The sequence below is a fragment of the Cucumis melo genome, chromosome 9 (genome assembly GCF_025177605.1).
Source record: "Cucumis melo cultivar AY chromosome 9, USDA_Cmelo_AY_1.0, whole genome shotgun sequence".
NCBI classification, from domain to species: Eukaryota; Viridiplantae; Streptophyta; class Magnoliopsida; order Cucurbitales; family Cucurbitaceae; genus Cucumis; species Cucumis melo.
Window position 1 is genome coordinate 24744273 of NC_066865.1, and position 16716 is coordinate 24760988.

At 34.1% G+C, this 16716-nt stretch overlaps 3 protein-coding genes across 8 annotated transcripts; 1 reads left to right on the forward strand and 2 right to left on the reverse strand.

The window, feature by feature from the left end:
* Positions 1-1330: 1330 nt before the first annotated feature.
* On the reverse strand, positions 1331-4753 carry LOC103482926 (F-box protein At5g52880). Of its 5 annotated transcripts, none has more exons than XR_007823575.1 (6): positions 4429-4746; positions 3545-3699; positions 3347-3434; positions 3016-3187; positions 2543-2682; positions 1331-1592 (listed from the first exon to the last, which is right to left on the reverse strand). XR_007823575.1 is itself a non-coding variant. In XM_051089954.1 (6 exons), the coding sequence occupies exons 1-6, from the start codon at positions 4611-4613 to the stop codon at positions 1510-1512; spliced, it is 876 nt and encodes a 291-aa protein (XP_050945911.1). In that variant the 5' UTR covers positions 4614-4753; the 3' UTR covers positions 1331-1509. The 5 variants fall into 5 exon arrangements, 3 of the variants coding, with proteins under 3 accessions (XP_050945911.1, XP_050945912.1, XP_050945913.1); XM_051089954.1 differs by having other exon boundaries at positions 1331-1641; positions 3012-3187; positions 4429-4753; XM_051089955.1 differs by having other exon boundaries at positions 3012-3187.
* Positions 4754-4903: 150 nt separating this feature from the next.
* Positions 4904-6784, forward strand: LOC103482927 (uncharacterized). Of its 2 annotated transcripts, XM_017048019.2 has the most exons (3): positions 4904-5140; positions 5814-5867; positions 5946-6784. In XM_017048019.2, exon 3 carries the CDS (start codon positions 5970-5972, stop codon positions 6642-6644), a length of 675 nt encoding a protein of 224 aa, XP_016903508.1. In that variant the 5' UTR covers positions 4904-5140; positions 5814-5867; positions 5946-5969; the 3' UTR covers positions 6645-6784. The 2 variants fall into 2 exon arrangements, with proteins under 2 accessions (XP_016903508.1, XP_008437547.1); XM_008439325.2 differs by lacking the exon at positions 5814-5867 and having other exon boundaries at positions 4908-5140.
* A 716-nt stretch (positions 6785-7500) lies between these two features.
* LOC103482929 (uncharacterized) lies at positions 7501-14725 on the reverse strand. The gene is made up of 16 exons (XM_008439326.3): positions 14013-14725; positions 12878-12999; positions 12686-12774; positions 12560-12595; positions 12255-12348; positions 12078-12120; positions 11863-11963; positions 11537-11601; positions 10944-11440; positions 10723-10810; positions 10503-10631; positions 9399-9967; positions 8918-9053; positions 8762-8830; positions 8422-8655; positions 7501-8095 (listed from the first exon to the last, which is right to left on the reverse strand). Exons 1-16 carry the CDS (start codon positions 14228-14230, stop codon positions 7982-7984), a joined length of 2604 nt encoding a protein of 867 aa, XP_008437548.2. The 5' UTR covers positions 14231-14725; the 3' UTR covers positions 7501-7981.
* Positions 14726-16716: the final 1991 nt, after the last annotated feature.

The window sequence follows — 16716 nt, forward strand, 5'->3', positions numbered from 1 at the left end:
CTTAATTAACTAAAATGATTCAAACACATCACTATATAAGAATTAATTTCATAAACAATAAAAAAAAAACATTTTCTTTAGCTCTTCATTAAAATTGACTAAATTGTTTATTTGTCGTTGACAAAATGCCTCACAAATTAAAGGCTCGTGTAAACACCATGAGATCATGGATGTCTATGTATAATTTCAAATTGAATTTTGAAAATATTTTCATGAAACTCGAGTGGAAGTAACGTTCGTTTCCTATCTTTTCTAACTAAAACAAAAACAAGTTTTCAAAAACTATATTTTTTCAAAATTTGAAAAACGTCTTTATTTTGAAAATACAGGAAATAAACCAATATGCAGAAACAGTGTTTATAGGCTTACTTTTATAAAATTTATATAAAATAAATCAAAGCTAAGTTGTTGTCAACTTTTGTTAGGATAGCTTTCAAAATTCATGCTAAGTTTTGGAAAGTGAAAGAATATTTTGGTTTTTAAACCCAAAAAATAGCATACATGTGTTTTATATGTGGAACGAAAAACCGAATATTTAATATGAAAATTAACATACATGTTTGTTCACCTTAATGCTGTGAAACTAAATTTCTCGTTCTTTACGGCTGACACCCAAAATATAATTGAACCCTAACTCATTGCTATTATTATTTTCTCGATAGATGACCTTGCCTCTAATCTTGTCGTTGTCTTTATAGTATTCATGTTGACATATCTCTTAGTTTGTTATGGTTCATGGCTTGCATTCCATTTACAAAATTAAAAAGATTTTTTAGGAGAGTATGGGATTCAAATGTGTACGTAAATAATGACGGAGACGAGACAACTAAGTCAAGATTTTTAAAAGTTTTGTCAACTTTATATTTATATAAATGTTTGGACTAAAAGTAATTCACCAATATTCAGATAAAATTATGATCAAGAATACTGGTTGATTTATAAAAGAAAAAAATTCTTCTAAATTTACAAGAATAAATTGTTTGTAATTTCTCAATTTGCTACAAGAAAATTCTCTACCGTCAAAAACAAAGTTTCCAAGCAGATTGCATTCAGTTTGATATTGTAATGAGCTTCGGGGCAGGGGGATATTAGAACTACGAGAACTTCTCATCCACTTGCCTTACGAAGAGAAAAGTCACCTGAGGTTTGTGGTAGTGTGTGCTTTGTTGTAAGATCTTTGGGAAGTGAAACAATATATAGTGTATCGAGGTGTGGAAAGGAATCCTAGTGATGTTCGGTCCTTCATGGGTTTCATGTTTTTATGAGCTTCAGTTTCAAAGACTTGTTAAAAAATTATTGCAGAGGTAACATTTTGCTTTGCTCAAACTCCTTTCTTTAGTAGAATTTTTGTACGCTCTCTCATTCATTCATTCTCAACGATATTGGTATAATATTTACGATCTAAGCTGCCAAGATAGATGAAGCAACTTCTTTACGGTTGTTAAAATATTACATTCTCGACAAAAAAACGAAATGAAAAGGTTAAAGATTCAAATCCACGCCTTAGGATCAGCTCATTCCCCTACTCCCTAAGTACTTTGGAAGAGCCCAAAACTCAGAAATCACGTCTTCATCTGAATCAGTTTCACTATCTGAAGAATAAATCAACTCAGACGATCCATTTAACACATATTCAACAACCTAAAAGAAGTAGACACGTCATCATTAGTTAGAAAGCAAAACCCAAAAATGTTTCAATTTGTTTGGTTACTTTATGGATTTTGGTCAGATGGTCCATTCTGTTGTTCAAAACACTGGGGATAAATTAAAAAAATTTAATGGGCCATTTCAGAACACTCTTAATTAGCCTTGCTTTTTCACAAGCATTTCAAAATCACCCTTTTTAGAATATGAACCGAAAAATAGGATTTGGAACAATATAACAATCCAAATTTCATTGTTGGCCACCTTCACATCATTCCCATCCTAACCAATTTTCATATAAAATTCTTGTGGATAAAATTCTTACAGATATACTTTGGTGTCATTCTTGAAATGTTCATGAAACATTGTGGGTAATATTGCAACTTTTAAACAAATAAGGGTATTTTTTTTATATAAAAAAGCAAAGTTCAAGAACATATTTTGGACAGTTTAACCAATCACACTGGTTTCGGCATCTAGTTTAAATTTTTCTTGAATTGATAGGCCAATTCAGAATCAGTTTTAGACAATGAAATGACTCCAATCAATCTTACTTAAAACCCTATACATAAAAAAGCATTCTTGAAAAACTTAAAAGGCTATAAAATCTTTATAGATACTTTCAAAAGAACATGGAAGTGTTTTTCCCCTCTAAAAGAATCAATAGCAAAAAAGCCAATACTACTACCATCAGCCTGAAAAGAAGTCAGTTTCATGAAAAGTGACCGTTCAAATGAGCAAAAGCAATTTCAATTCAGTGTGATGGAGAGAATATAAAAACTACACTTGTAGTCAGAGAGAAAGATTCATGTAACCAGAATAAGAAAGGAGAGGAGAGCGAAAGCTGACCAAAAAGACCCTGAAAATGAACTTAGGAAAAAGGGATAGAAAAAAGTACCTGGTTGATTGACAGAGGCTTGATTTGTTTGTTTTTATTTCTACCATGATCATTGGTACATCTCAAGGTACTAAAGGAAACTATTGTGTCACAGTGTTTGCAGTATCCCCTTCCACATGTGTTTCTCCCCAAAGAATTACCTATCATTCCAAACACCATAGTACAAATAATTATTATCAAATCCAAAACCATCTGATTCAATATTTTGTTTTATTAAGAAAAAAAAGTAACAAACCCCAAATAAGTAGAACAATACTGAAAGATAAAAAGATAAAGGAATACAATAACTCCCACCAACTTTATTTGTAATCAACTGCTACTAAAAAATTCATTGGCTATAGACTAATATGCCTTTGATACTCTAAAAGTATTTCAAACTACAAGCTATAGTATTTTTCTTAAATTTAAGTTGATCACTTAATGGCATATATATTATTGTTCAGAAATTAGAGACCGTGACAATTCTCACCTACATATGCTTTCTTGAATTCCTCTTTCCAATCAACATGGGGTGTGCTACTGCTAGCAAAGTCATCCTCACTGTCTTTATCATTAATGGGTTTACTGTTGTTGTCAGGACAACCAAAAAATGTTGTATACTGCAACTGCCACAGATATTCATCATCTGCTGCAACATTCCACGACCTTCACATTGATTACATAATGACCGTTATCTTAAATGGAAGCAATGGCGTTAGAAATGCTTGTGAACTTTGAAGGCTAGTAAACGAAGTTGAATAGTTGAATAGGAGAGTGTTAAGATCATAACTAACTTTCTTGATAGATAAGGAAATAAATAATTACCGGCATACTAGCCCAGCTGAACCTAAAGATTGAACATCTAGAAAGCGGAAGATGTGGAGGAGAACATCTTGAGGGAGTTGACAAGAACCTAAAGAATTTGTGAGTTAACAATCATATTGAGTTGCAAAACATGAAAGATATGTTCAATTTGATGTATAATAATAGAAAGAAGTTGAATCGTTCTTGCAACTAATTCACCTTTTTCTTCCTGATGTGCTTTACTACGCCTCTTATGAACAACCATTGCTTTCTTATATTCTACAATCACTGAATTTCTCTTTTGCTTAGGCAAAGCAGCTTCAACAGCCTGGGCAAGGAGACGTGCAGCGGAAGCAGCAGAGCTCGTCTGCATTCTTTTGTTAAATCAACCACACCTTAATCAGAAAATTTCATATTGGTTTTATATTAAACCTCCCATTTTCTAATAAGCATTGAGAAAATGTATACAAAAAAGGGAGAGGAAAGAGGAAAAAATTCAAAGAAAATACATATTAATATAGAAGTTATGAACAGATTCAATGCTACAAGATAGAATCGACGGTGTACATAATTACGAACGAAAAGTTAACTACAACTGCTTAGTCATCTTCGATCACCAACTATTCAATAGAACCCTTAAAAGGGAAGCTATTCCATAGATAGCGGGACAGATGCTCACTCTCCTCCACTAAAGAAACTGAAGACTATTCAAGAAGTAGCTAATAAGACAAGCTCAAGCAGAAGACAGCAAAATGACAGATATGACAAATGAATCAACCAAGTAAGGACAAAGGATTTAAAAACATTATTCTAATCAATGAAGTGAGCAGAACAATTCCCAAATGGCCAAAATCAAACATTCAAACAGTTCACAACATTTCCTAATTAGATTCAAATATGGAAAATTGAAACTAACAAACTACATGGGTACTCAGCACATAAATTCTAAATCACTGAATTTCTAACCATAACCAAAAGCAACCCAAATCTTCTCTAATCTTTTGATACCCAAAAAAAACAAAGAATCAAACGAATCTGTAATTTCTTGTAAAAATGAACAAAAAGAAAAGAAATTGAAGGAAGGGAACAAACAGAAGACTTACTCTGGAAGGAGATGAAAGGCGGTGATAATATGTTGGTAAATGAGAGATTGGAGATTCTTGGGAAGTTTAATGAAAGCGCCTCTGATTAAGAAGCTTAGCTCCTTACAAGCTAATGGGTAGCTGTAACTCTTCGCCAGAGAGTCTATTAGGGAAAGCTTGTGGTATCTCTCTAATGGATTTGACATTCGGAAACGATATGAGCAGCTGAGCTGAAACAATGGAATTAAAAACGGAAAATTGAAGAAGATGAAGCGCAGAGCAGCAGATCGTAGAAGAAATTTTGTTGGATAATTCCAAAGTCAGAATTTTTTCTCTTTAATTTTTTTAGCATTTAAATGGAAATCTAATGGATCAAAAAATTATTTATGAATGGGTTACAAAATTACCATTTTATCATATTGGATTGGGTAATACTCGTCGAAGGTTAAGGACAAAACTGTAATTTGCAATAATAGAAAAAGGAAAATGAAATCACAATGAGAGGTTGCCCTAATTTATGAGTTTTGATTTCATTCTCCTTCCTCTTTAATCCTTCACTTCACCTCCTCAGCTCTGATTCCTAATACCTCCACTGCACCGCCAGCCACTCTCCGGTACTAGATTTTCCGTCCTCACTGAGCGGCGACACTCCCTTTCAATTAGCGGACACCATATTGTGACGCTCCCGTTCTCCCCTCAACATCTCACCCGCCCTCGTCTCTCACCGTCGCAGGTTTCTACCTCTCGTCCTTTTGGGGTTTTATAATTTCGTTGATTTTCGATTCATACTGGGGATTATTGGTTTTGGGTTCATGATTTCTGCAAGTTTTCTTTTTCTGGGGTGCTCTGTTTTTCATTTAATAATCGTTGATTGCTTGATTGGAGTATTGTTGTTATCGTCTGCATTCCAGTTTGATTTGGTATGAAGGCGAATTCATGCCTTATGGGCTGAAAAAGAACGCGGGTAGACTTTTGTTTTTCCTCTTAAATTTGATCCGTCTCAATTTTTTGCTGTACTCTGTTCTATGACTTTCGTCCTGTTGATTTGCGACGTTTAGTTTGTTTTTGCTGAATAATTTGGCTCGAGTTTCCGCGCTTTTGAACGGATTTCTGGTGGATTGGGTAATTAGAAGAGCTAGCTTTTGAAGGGTTGTTTTTTTTAAGTCCCTTCTCAAATCGCAATTGAGTATTGTTTTTTGGGAGGAATACTATTCACCTCATCCTTTCTGCAAGTTGATAGTTTGGGGTGTTCCATTTTCATTTTACAATACATTTTGGTAGACTTCTATATTCTGAGGTTATACATGTGTGTACTACCTTATTATGAGACCTTTAAAAGGTCAAGGTATAATCTTCTCACTGGGGATTTTATTATAATTTTACTTTGCTTTTTCCTTTTTTTCTAGGAGGGTGGGGGTGGAGATTTATGCCTTCTATCGTCCAGCCTTTCGTGTTGATGGGTTTCTAATCCATCTTATCTTTCACTCGGATATTGCTCACATATTGATGTATAATGAGAGCTATTTGGTTGTTTGCAGGGTGGAACTCAGCGAAATTTCATAATGCAATCTACTGAAGTTCCCGTTTCCATGGAAGTGGAAACAGTTTCAAGTAAAACGGTAACTGAAGTTGGGACCATGCCACCAAAACCACAGTTTGAACCTCTAAAGCCTCATGAGATGAATGATGGCCGAGTTCAGTTCCGAAAGGTATCTGTTCCTCCACATCGATATTCTCCTCTCAAGAAAGCATGGATGGAGATCTACACCCCAATATATGATCAGATGAAAATTGACATCCGTATGAACCTCAAGGCTCGTAAAGTTGAACTAAAAACAAGAGCAGAAACACCCGACATTAGTAACTTGCAAAAGTGCGCAGATTTTGTTCACGCCTTCATGCTTGGTTTTGATGTAATCGATGCCATTGCACTCTTACGAGTGGATGAACTCTATGTAGAATCTTTTGAGATCAAAGATGTTAAGACGCTTCGAGGTGAGCACTTGTCCCGTGCCATTGGCAGATTGTCTGGTAAAGCTGGTAAAACGAAGTTTGCCATTGAAAATGCTACAAAGACAAGGATAGTTATTGCAGACACCAAGATTCACATATTAGGATCCTTTGCCAACATAAAAATTGCTAGAGATTCTCTTTGCAGCCTCATTTTAGGTTCTCCGGCTGGAAAAGTTTATTCAAAACTAAGAGCAGTTACGGCCAGATTGGCAGAAAGGTTTTGATCTTTTATGATTTTTGCGTATAAGTTATTTGAGGAATAGTGTAACTTTATTTAAATGCTTGTGCATTAAAGTTTTGTCCTAGATACCGATTATTAATCTATACACACGACACTAAATGAGTATAAGGTGATTGGTATTTAGATTGGTATGTTGCTTGAAGTTACCTGATATCTGTTCTGTTTTAGAGCCTTTTATAAAGTGTGTTTATTATTTTGCTTCAATTTATTAGCTTTGCTCGATAGCAAGTAGGTTTCCAGTTAGATTTTTCTTTAGGTGCGCTTTGTTGCTTGAAATTCAAAACTGCACATGCATGGGCAATGCCTCGGCTTGAAGGCTTCTGTACTTCTATTGCGTTGTCTTTTCACTTCTTTTTTTCTTCTTGTTTCATTACACCATAATTGGAAAATATTTTATGTTAATTAATGCTTGGCAGTCTTGAGTTATTCTGTTCATCCTTCACTATCAAAATCTCACATTAATGAAATATTTCTTCACTTGCACAAGTATGTGTGAGGTGGTGCTTAATTTCTTAGGATGTAGGATTCTTCCTAGCCAAAAAAACTATTAATTGCTTTATATTGTTTCTTTACCATACTTGCATATCCTCTATTGGATGTCACTACACACTTTTGTAAGTTCGGATCTTTCAGTATAAACTTTTTGGATCAAACAATATTAACAATTGCAAGTTTTGACGACTCCATGTTATCGCCTCAATTTCTAGTTTTTTATTATTAATGTGAGTAAATGGATTATTAAGGTGCCAAGCTATGAAATGAATCTAGGGCTTGACCACTGTTCTGCTTCAAGTTCAACAATGTAAGATATCTGTCAAATAATGCATAAAGAATATCTCTAAAGGAAAGCTCAAGTAATTTATGATACAAACTCTACAACCTTTATAGTTTGAATGCATAAAAATTACAGATAAATGATGTACAAATCCTATGGTATGTTTCCCATGGTCCGAAATATATCAAACAAATCTATCTGCTCCACATTTTCATAATACATCTCCTAGTGCCGGGTACTTGAAAACATCGCAACTAAAATCTTTCAATGATACGAGGCAAACGGTTTGAACGGTGCCTAAGAGTTCATTCATTACCCTTTCCTTAACCATTATGACTCGAAACAAATGACAGATACCATTGGAACGTTACTGCATAATAGGTGATGAACTTGTCCCACATGGGTTGACTCATTGCTAGAATAGATCTTTAATGCTAGAAGAGTTTCCCAAATCTCTTGATTTTGCACCTGAAAGGCATTTCATTTTTTCCACCGAAGTTCACATCTGCTTGCTTTTACGTTTTTAGATAGGATGCTTGGTTCTACTATAAGAAGTATGTAAGTTGTTGCTTTTTTCTTGAACCTCCCTCTCCATACAAATCATTCCATTGCTTCAACTCATTCATAACTGATCCCTCCGAAGCAAAACTTGCAGCAACCTGCAATACATCACAGATAAAGTTCAAAATTAGCAATTTTTTCTTTTGGTTTCGAAATTGATATTTACTCGAAGAAGCCGAAGAGATTCCAGGAAAGCTCTCCAATCGAAATGGACTACTTACATCTTCCCATCTAGATTGTTATTTATTTAACGCATACTTCATTCAAAAATGACATTTTCAACATAGAAGAAAGACATCCATGAAATACGGGTTAATCTTGGTGAGCAAAATATAAAAAAGAAACTACCTACATGACCCACGAAGAAGTCGGTGTAAATAAAGTCTACTTGCATGTCAAAATTAAGGGAAACATAGATATTAACCTGATTTTTGGCCTGCCTCATATCATCCATATTTAGATGCCTCAGAATGATCGCTTGTTTATCTTGTTCCGTCTCTTTTGTACCAGTAACTTCTTCCGAATTATTTTCCTTCTCCTTCTTCTCATTCTCGTTCCCGGTCTCATTCTTGGTCTCAGTCTCCTTCTCCTCCTTCTGCTTCTCCTTTTCCATCTCCTCCTCCTTCTCCTTCTCCTTTCTCTCTCTCTGCTTCTTTTCCTATAGCAGAGGAAATTACAGAAATTTATTTGGAGAATTTTGATTACATAACATTTCATCTTATACAAGTAATAATGAGACAAAGGAAAAGCTTTAATGAAGTTACCAAATCTTTCAATCTCTCTTGTTGCAAGAGCTCCCGAACAGGCCGATAAGCTGCAGTCACACACAAGTTCTGTTGCCAGAGGTAAAGGTCATGAGCTGATCAATGGAACTAGGCAAATAATTCATGGGGTATCATAAGACATATTAGAGGACACACCTTGAGATCACTTCCACTGTATCCTTCTGTCATAGTTGCAAGCTCCTTGAAATCAAGATCTTCAGCCTTCTCCTTTGATAGAAGAGTTCTTAATATCAATTCCCTGCTCTCCACTGAAGGAAGACCAACCATAATTCTGTTCAACAGAATATATTGAAGGATTAGCAAATGAGTTTCCTCTGAAGTATTTGTCAATAATTAATACTTCTCTAATTCCATTGTAGACGAGCTCACCAGGTTTTGGCAAAGATAATGTGTTACATTAACCCATGTCCTCACCAAATTTATACAACTCATCAAGAGATCTCTTATGATTATGATTATAAGCAAAGTAGATCATCATTCTAAGATGAGTAATAACCTTTCTCGAACAGTTTCTATTCTATAGGCTGTACAATAGTGTCCTTGAGTTCTAAGGAAAGGAAAGTAGAAATACTAAATGAGAATAAAACCAGGTTAAGGATAAATGTTATATTCTTACCGACGTTCAAATCGCCGAATGATTGCTTCGTCAAGGTCAAATGGCCTGTTGGTCGCAGCAAGAACTAGTATTCGCTCATCATTCCTAGTCAGGAGTCCATCCCAATGTGACATGAATTCATTTTTAATCTTTCGCATGGCCTCGTGCTCTCCCACTCTAGTCCTTTGGCCGAGCATGCTATCGACTTCATCGACAAAAATAATTGTAGGTGAGACTTTTGCTGCGAGCGTAAACAATGCACGGACATTCTTTTCATCTTCTCCAAACCATTTAGAAGTGATTGTGGACATTGAAACATTGATGAAACTTGCTCCAGCTTCGTTAGCAATGGCCTTTGCCAACATTGTTTTACCCGTTCCAGGAGGGCCGAAAAGCAGGATGCCTCTACAAGGTTTAAGAAGTCCACCCTTAAAGAGGTCTGGTCGTCGAAGAGGAAGCATGACTAACTCCTGTAAGGACTCTTTGATTTCATCCATAGCACCAATATCTGCAAATGTGACCCCAATTTCATTTGCAGGGATAACTTCAGGTCTTATACGCTTTTCAAATTCGTTGTCGGGAGGAATTTCCTGCAAAAGTAAAGGAAAAATATTAAAAGGATGAAAGAATGAGATGGAAAAGGGATAACAAAGTTGAAACCTCAATTCCAAACATTGAAACCAACAAGGAATGATGCTCATAAGATAAACATAATTCTTAACCAATGTAATACAAGTACCAAGAACTCGTAAAATTGGTTATCATTTTGAGACACGGTCTAAGGACCTATGATTTACAAAAAATTTAATTGTTGATAACAATAAAATAAAAATGCAATCCATTAGGTATAAAAGGAACTTTGTTTAATCACCAATTGACCCAAACGCTTGACCTAATGACAAACGTAAATCTACCTGTGGACTTGGAATATGTAGAAAGTCTAACAAGTAGAAATGATAACGTTGCGGAAGTTTGACATGCTTTGATATTTGGTAAATTATTGATTGACTCAATGATTTAAGCTAATTAGTCGATGTAAATTTAATTTTATATGAACATTCTAACCAATATAAGGCGTTCAAAGATTAGAAATCGAATCAAACATGGTCTAAGACTCCAACTTACAGGTGCTTTTTGTGGAGGCACATTTTCAACATCTTTTTTCACTATGGGAACAGATTTCTCTGCCTCTGCAGCTGGATTTTCAGATTTAGATTCAGTCTTTGCCCCAACGGCTTCGTCTCTTTGGGCTTCCTGCAAAAGTTGCATTTTTCAAAATCACATTGATAAAGATGTATAAAGACACGTGATTTTTGAAGCAAATTCTCGAAACATAAATCAAAACCTTTGATGATTCTGCATTTGTCTCAAGCTTTAGAGTGTCTTTTCCTTCACTATTGCCTTCCTGGAATATACTCAATCCATGGGATAAACTGCTCCAAAACCAAAATTTTATTAAAATATATTAGTAGAGGCTCATTCATGGGGGCTCTATTATTTTCTCTCTTCTTGCTTAGGGGGGGATTTGGTTGGGATAATAATCCTAACTAGGAATGTGGTGCATACCTCTTGGAAGATATCAGAAGTTTTCCATTTCGGTATTCTGGATCCCGGTTGTTCATCAAATGATAAGATATCGCCGACACAACAATTTCTTCAATATAATTACTGAGAACCATAGTGTCTGCATGGCAAATTGAACCAAGATCATCACATTCAAGATCATTTGCAGCAAGTACTTCGGCGATGTGGTTTTTATTATCTTGGAACTGAATCATCTTCATGTCCTCTTCCAATTGAGCTTTCCAGCTCACAAGATGGTTCTCATCTTCAGGGGGTCGAATTTCAACACTATACCGGAATAAATTGGTCAGTCTGTCGTCAACATCGCCACAATCATTTTCCACATCTACCATTCGAGAACCAAGAACTAAAACTGATCCTGAGAGCTTGTTCAGAAATCTATGGAACAGATTGTACATCCTCTGTGACTTAAGAAGAAGTCTCTCAACATCTCTCAGATACAAAATTATGGAACTAGTTTCTGATACCGACACCAGGACCTGTAAGAATCAAACCATTGGACAAATTTTCAGACCATTATAAGCTATACTAAACTAAGATTCGTATCAATACCAAACAAATCATAAGTGGATTACCTTATAAAGTGACTGAAGAAAAAGTTTCTCATCAAAGCACCAAGTATTTGTGCGCTTGGCGGAAGCTGAAAAAGATAATCAGAAGTTATGATTCAAGGCTTCTTTAACTATTATTCCATGTTCTAGTTTTCATCAATACAACAAAATAAGGCATAATTGGACTGAAACGAAAAGGAACGAAATATGTAGTGGTGAATTGGAAATACTGATTTTGTTTGCCAAAACTAAAGCAACAAAGTATTAATATATTAGCTTGAATATATGATTGAGCAACAAGGATTAGTTAAATAATTTAATTTCAAATTTATTTGGATTTTGGATTTAACCTGAGTTTGTTGAACCATAGTTTGATGAGATACTACTAATATCAGAAGCAGCAGAAGCATTTCTCCGAAGCTTTGGAAGATTAGACGAGCTATCCGTGCATCTGCAGATAAAAAAAAAGTCCACAGTTAGAAATTAAAGCATAGTGTGCAACTGATGCCTCCAATAAAGTTACAGCGCTACTCAATCATATCGCAACTAGTTAAAGATAAACTACCTCGATTGAATGTCGGTGGTACTGCTTTGCCTTCTGAGGTTTCCTGCAAGAGAAAATGGAATGAAAATATGAGGAAAAAAGAGATGATTTATAACTATGAATCTTTTTGTTGAACTTCGAAAGAACATCTATAAAGGGATATTCTGTTGTCCATCTTTATTGATATGTTTATCTTACCCCTAGTATTTCCACTTGTAGGAAGAATTGAAAAGGAACCCCAAACGCTAGACATTCGCTCCAATGTCACCTCAGAGATCGACCTCCTGAATGACTGCAGAAGAAATCCAATATATTAGGAATAACTCTTTTCCTAGGCCTCCTCAAACAACATGTCCATGTTTAAACACTCGCATCAGATTGTGGCTAAATACCTACCAACGTAGTTGAAGTTTTCAGAACTTGCATTCTAAAAACATGACAATTACCTATATTTTAGGAAAATAAAAACATTTCAATCCTCACTGATGGCAGTTGGAACTTACAGATTCTTTCTTGGGACAACCATATTTGCTCTGCATCTGTAGAAAATTTGACATTGCTGATGTAAGTCTCGTTATGTCACAAAATAAGACCAGAAAGATATTAACTTAAATGTGTAGTTAAAATACCTTTAAAGAAAAGTCAGAGACGTCTAACAACAGCAACTTTGACTCAAAGTGATGCGCCAGTGCCTTGGCAAGCATCTGCTGGTAAAGTTCTTTATGAAAGAAAAAATATACAACCAGACTCCATCATATGCTGTGCCCTGAAAAGTATTGTTTGCGACAAGGTACTTGAGGTAGAAGCATCGTAATTCATACCTGTTGGTCCTGAAAGCAAAATAGCCCGACTTGCTGGCGAAAGATTCCTGGTGTGCTTGGAGATGTCACAGTGCTTCAAATGAACATATGCAGCACTCATCAAAAGGACTCGAGTCCTTTCGCTGTGATTATTGTCAAAGAAAGATTAGTTCAAAGAACATGAAAATATAATGAGGTGTGTGAATTCAAGATATAAAACTATAGGTGTGATCTTGGAAGTGTCGAGGATGAAGGAACCACACAAAATTTTCACAAACTAGAATTTTCACAATGATGGCATGATTAAGTTCTAAACAGTGAAAAATAAAAAAAAAAAAAAACCAAGGATTTTTAAATCCCTGGGCACAAAAGCACTTTAAGGTACAAAGATTCTCTTTTCATATTTGGTACAAGGACTTAGCTAAAAGACTGCAAAACCGTGAGATCGTTGAAAAATATGGATAAAAAGGAGGAAGAAAAGAACAAGGAAGCTCGATAAAATCCAAAAGCATAGACTAAAAAGTAAAAATAAATTGACAACACAAGTAGACTTTTTCTTGTACTTCTAATGAACTACTTCATTGTATTGATGTACTTCTGTGATTTTTCTTATTGATTACTAAGGATGCAACAAACAGAAAACCAATTGAGGTTGACATAATAGTGTACGCACATGAAGCATTAAAATTCAAAAGAGTTTCAACAAAAGAAGCTCAACACAGACAAAAAGGAATGCTTCAAATTGAATCATGAAAACCCTTAATCAAAATGTTTTACAAATAGGCAAGGCATAGACATAATCTTCTCTAATCTCATCATCAGCTCCTCCATTAACCAAGTATACATGAATCCAATCCTCAGTAAACACCATCCAATAGCACGTTGCGTTTTACCACATAGGATCAAACGAAGTTTAGCCATAACCTCCAATTTCTTGGAACCCACAAGTAACAGAGATTCTATGCTTTGATGGATTATACAAACAGGTTGATATCTAGAAGGAGCCACAAACAACAACTATCTCAAGAATCAACTGTATAATCAATCTGGCTTAAACCAAAATCTATAAGCAGGAGAAACTTTCCAGCCATCCTGCTGACCAACAAAAAAGGAAAATATGTTTAAAAGATCAAAGAAGATAGAATCATATCATTACCTTAGATAATAAGGAAACTCAGCAAAAGTTACATTGCTGTTTTTGCCATCAAGCAGCTGCCTGATCAGCTCCTGTTCAATCTTTTGTCCTGTAATTTCATCAGAAGAGCCATTCCCTCCAACCCATTTCCCAACAGCTTGTCCAGAGCTCAATCCAAGGCCAACCCCAACTCCAACACCAACACCCAAAGCAGATAGAAAAATGTGCTTCTGTTCCATAACCACCTCCAAAAAATACAACACACACCCAAAACAAAAATTTCCTTTTTCTCCTTTTTCCAAACAGATTGAGAAAAACAAAATCTCACGCACAAATCCGATCTTGAATCACCTTCAAACCCAACAACAACAAACCCACCATGTACTTGCTACCTGATGATGATCCATTGGAAGAAACAGCAAAAGAAATTGGGCTGAATATCCCTGAAAAGATGGAAGAATCGTGGGGATTCAGAAGTGTATTTGCAGCAAGAGGGAAAAAGAGAGAGGGAATCAAGGGAATGTGTTGGTGGGATTTTTTTTTATTTTTTTTTTATTTTTAAATTTTGAGGGGAAAAACAGGAGAAAATGTTGGATTGTGAATCCGGAGACGACGTTGGTCGGAGGGTGTTGACAGGTTATGAGTTAAGAGAACTATATATAGCATGGGCTGTCCTGTAATGGTGGACGTTAAAAATTTTCCCTTTCCCAATTTACAAAAACCAAAATAAGCAAAAAAGGCTTACTTTGCTAAGCTTCTTTTGACTTCCTTATTGCATTTCATTGCCTTTAATCCCATCCCCTTCACCATCAAAACCCAACCCTGCAACTTTTTCCCCTCCTTTTCCATTTTCCCATTTCCTCAATCAAAATTTATTCATTTATATATATATATATATATATATATATATATATATATATATAAAAAGACTGTTCTTCTTGCTTCTTTTCTCTTTCTCATCGTGCCATTTTTTTCTGTGTGCATAATATATACATATAATATTTGCCTAGCCTAGCCACCAAGTCTTTGGAAAAAGCAAAACTACAAAGTCTATTGGGAAGTATACATTGTCCAAAAGATTTTACCTTTCTCCATTATTTTCCCCCTAAAAAGTTGAATCTTTTTTGAGCTGCACACACCACAAGTCTATCTTCTTTTTTTCACATTTGATCTTTTTTTTTTTAATCTTCATGGGTTAACTTACGTTATCATTGTCCTAAGAAAAAAAAACTACTATATGCTAATTCTCAACCTTGTACTTCCAAAATTCTTTTACTCTTCATGTTAATAACTTATACTATAGGTATAAATTTGATTTTATACGGTCAATTTAAACATCTTTTAGTACTAAATTAATACTTTCTTAAAATACAAGAACAAATATATTATTTTCATCTATAAACTTTTAAATTATTTTATGTTTTTAGTATAGAATAATAAGAAGAAGGTAAATATTAAATAAACATTGTAGTATACATCCCATAGCATAGGCCTACATCAATTACTCTAAATTCTACTTTCATTATTTAAAATAGAATACTATATTCTATACCATATTATCATTGAAAATAATAATAAATAATAAATAAAATCATGGAACTTTGTAAATTAGTCACGTGCCGATCTTAGCGTGGAACCTGCCGCATCTGATTTTTTATATTTCCCCTTAGGAAAAATGTTCTCTTTTGCTTTTTCTTTCTCTTTTTCTTTTTTTTCTCTTCAAATATTTTACAAAATTTCATATAATTTCTAAGAATAAATTACTTGATTTATTAATCCATATTAGTAATTTTTTTCTTTGATTTCCATTTTTTTTAATCTTATTCGTTAATTTCAACAATCATAGTCAATATATATAATCTAACACGACAATAATTTGGTTACTAAATCTAATTTGTAAATCCCAATGTACCGTAAAATCATGATTGATGTTTTTATTTGCTCCAACAAACATGGAGTAAAATTTTGAATTTTAACCTTTCATAAAATCTACAACACATTGACTTAAATATACATTAAATGCTCATGTCACTAATTTACTAAGGGAGGAAAATGGATGGATTGGACAAATATATTGATAGGTAAATTATTGAGATGAATTATTAAAAATGTATTTAAATGATCATTGAATGGTATTGAATAATGATTGAATAAAAAAAGATATGGAGCCAAATTTAATAATAATGATTGAAAAATAAAATTTATTCGATTTAATATATCAGCCTCTATATTGAATATAAATAACACTGACATTATATTATATACTTTCGGTGGCATTGTATAACACAGCACATGGGATTGCTCAAAAAGGTTTTTAATTTGTCCCAATTTCTTCGTCTCTTCTTCTCATAATTTTTCTATAATTATTTAATTCCCATCTCAAATTTATACATTAAATAAATTCCCTCTCAACAAGGCGGCTACAAAAAGAACTCAACCATCATAAAATTTGTATTATATCAACCTCGAAACCAAATTAATATAATTTAATCACTCCAAGTTATGTTTGATCCAAATTAATTAGATAATACAATAATATTTTGAATTGTATGGTAAAATGCTTTATATAGTTATCTATTGATGATGGATTTAAACCTAAAAAAACAAATTAGAATAATGAGTGGTGTAATTAAATTTATTTTATAATTTGAACAAGAATGGTAAATGAGATGCAATCCAATTATGTACATATATATATATATATATATGTATATATATATATGTA

Bases quoted from the DNA above. Each gene is read 5' to 3' on its own strand.
- LOC103482927 (XM_017048019.2), top strand. From the start codon at position 5,970: ATGCAATCTACTGAAGTTCCCGTTTCCATGGAAGTGGAAACAGTTTCA.
- LOC103482929 (XM_008439326.3), bottom strand. From the start codon at position 14,230: ATGGAACAGAAGCACATTTTTCTATCTGCTTTGGGTGTTGGTGTTGGA. The intron at 11,964-12,077 runs GTAGTTTATCTT...TTTTATCTGCAG, and splicing joins ACCACCGACATTCAATCGAG to ATGCACGGATAGCTCGTCTA. The intron at 11,441-11,536 runs GTAATCCACTTA...TGATTCTTACAG, and splicing joins TTCTTCAGTCACTTTATAAG to GTCCTGGTGTCGGTATCAGA.
- LOC103482926 (XM_051089954.1), bottom strand. From the start codon at position 4,613: ATGTCAAATCCATTAGAGAGATACCACAAGCTTTCCCTAATAGACTCT. The intron at 3,435-3,544 runs GTGAATTAGTTG...CAAATTCTTTAG, and splicing joins AGCACATCAGGAAGAAAAAG to GTTCTTGTCAACTCCCTCAA. The intron at 3,188-3,346 runs GTAATTATTTAT...ATCAATGTGAAG, and splicing joins TCAGCTGGGCTAGTATGCCG to GTCGTGGAATGTTGCAGCAG.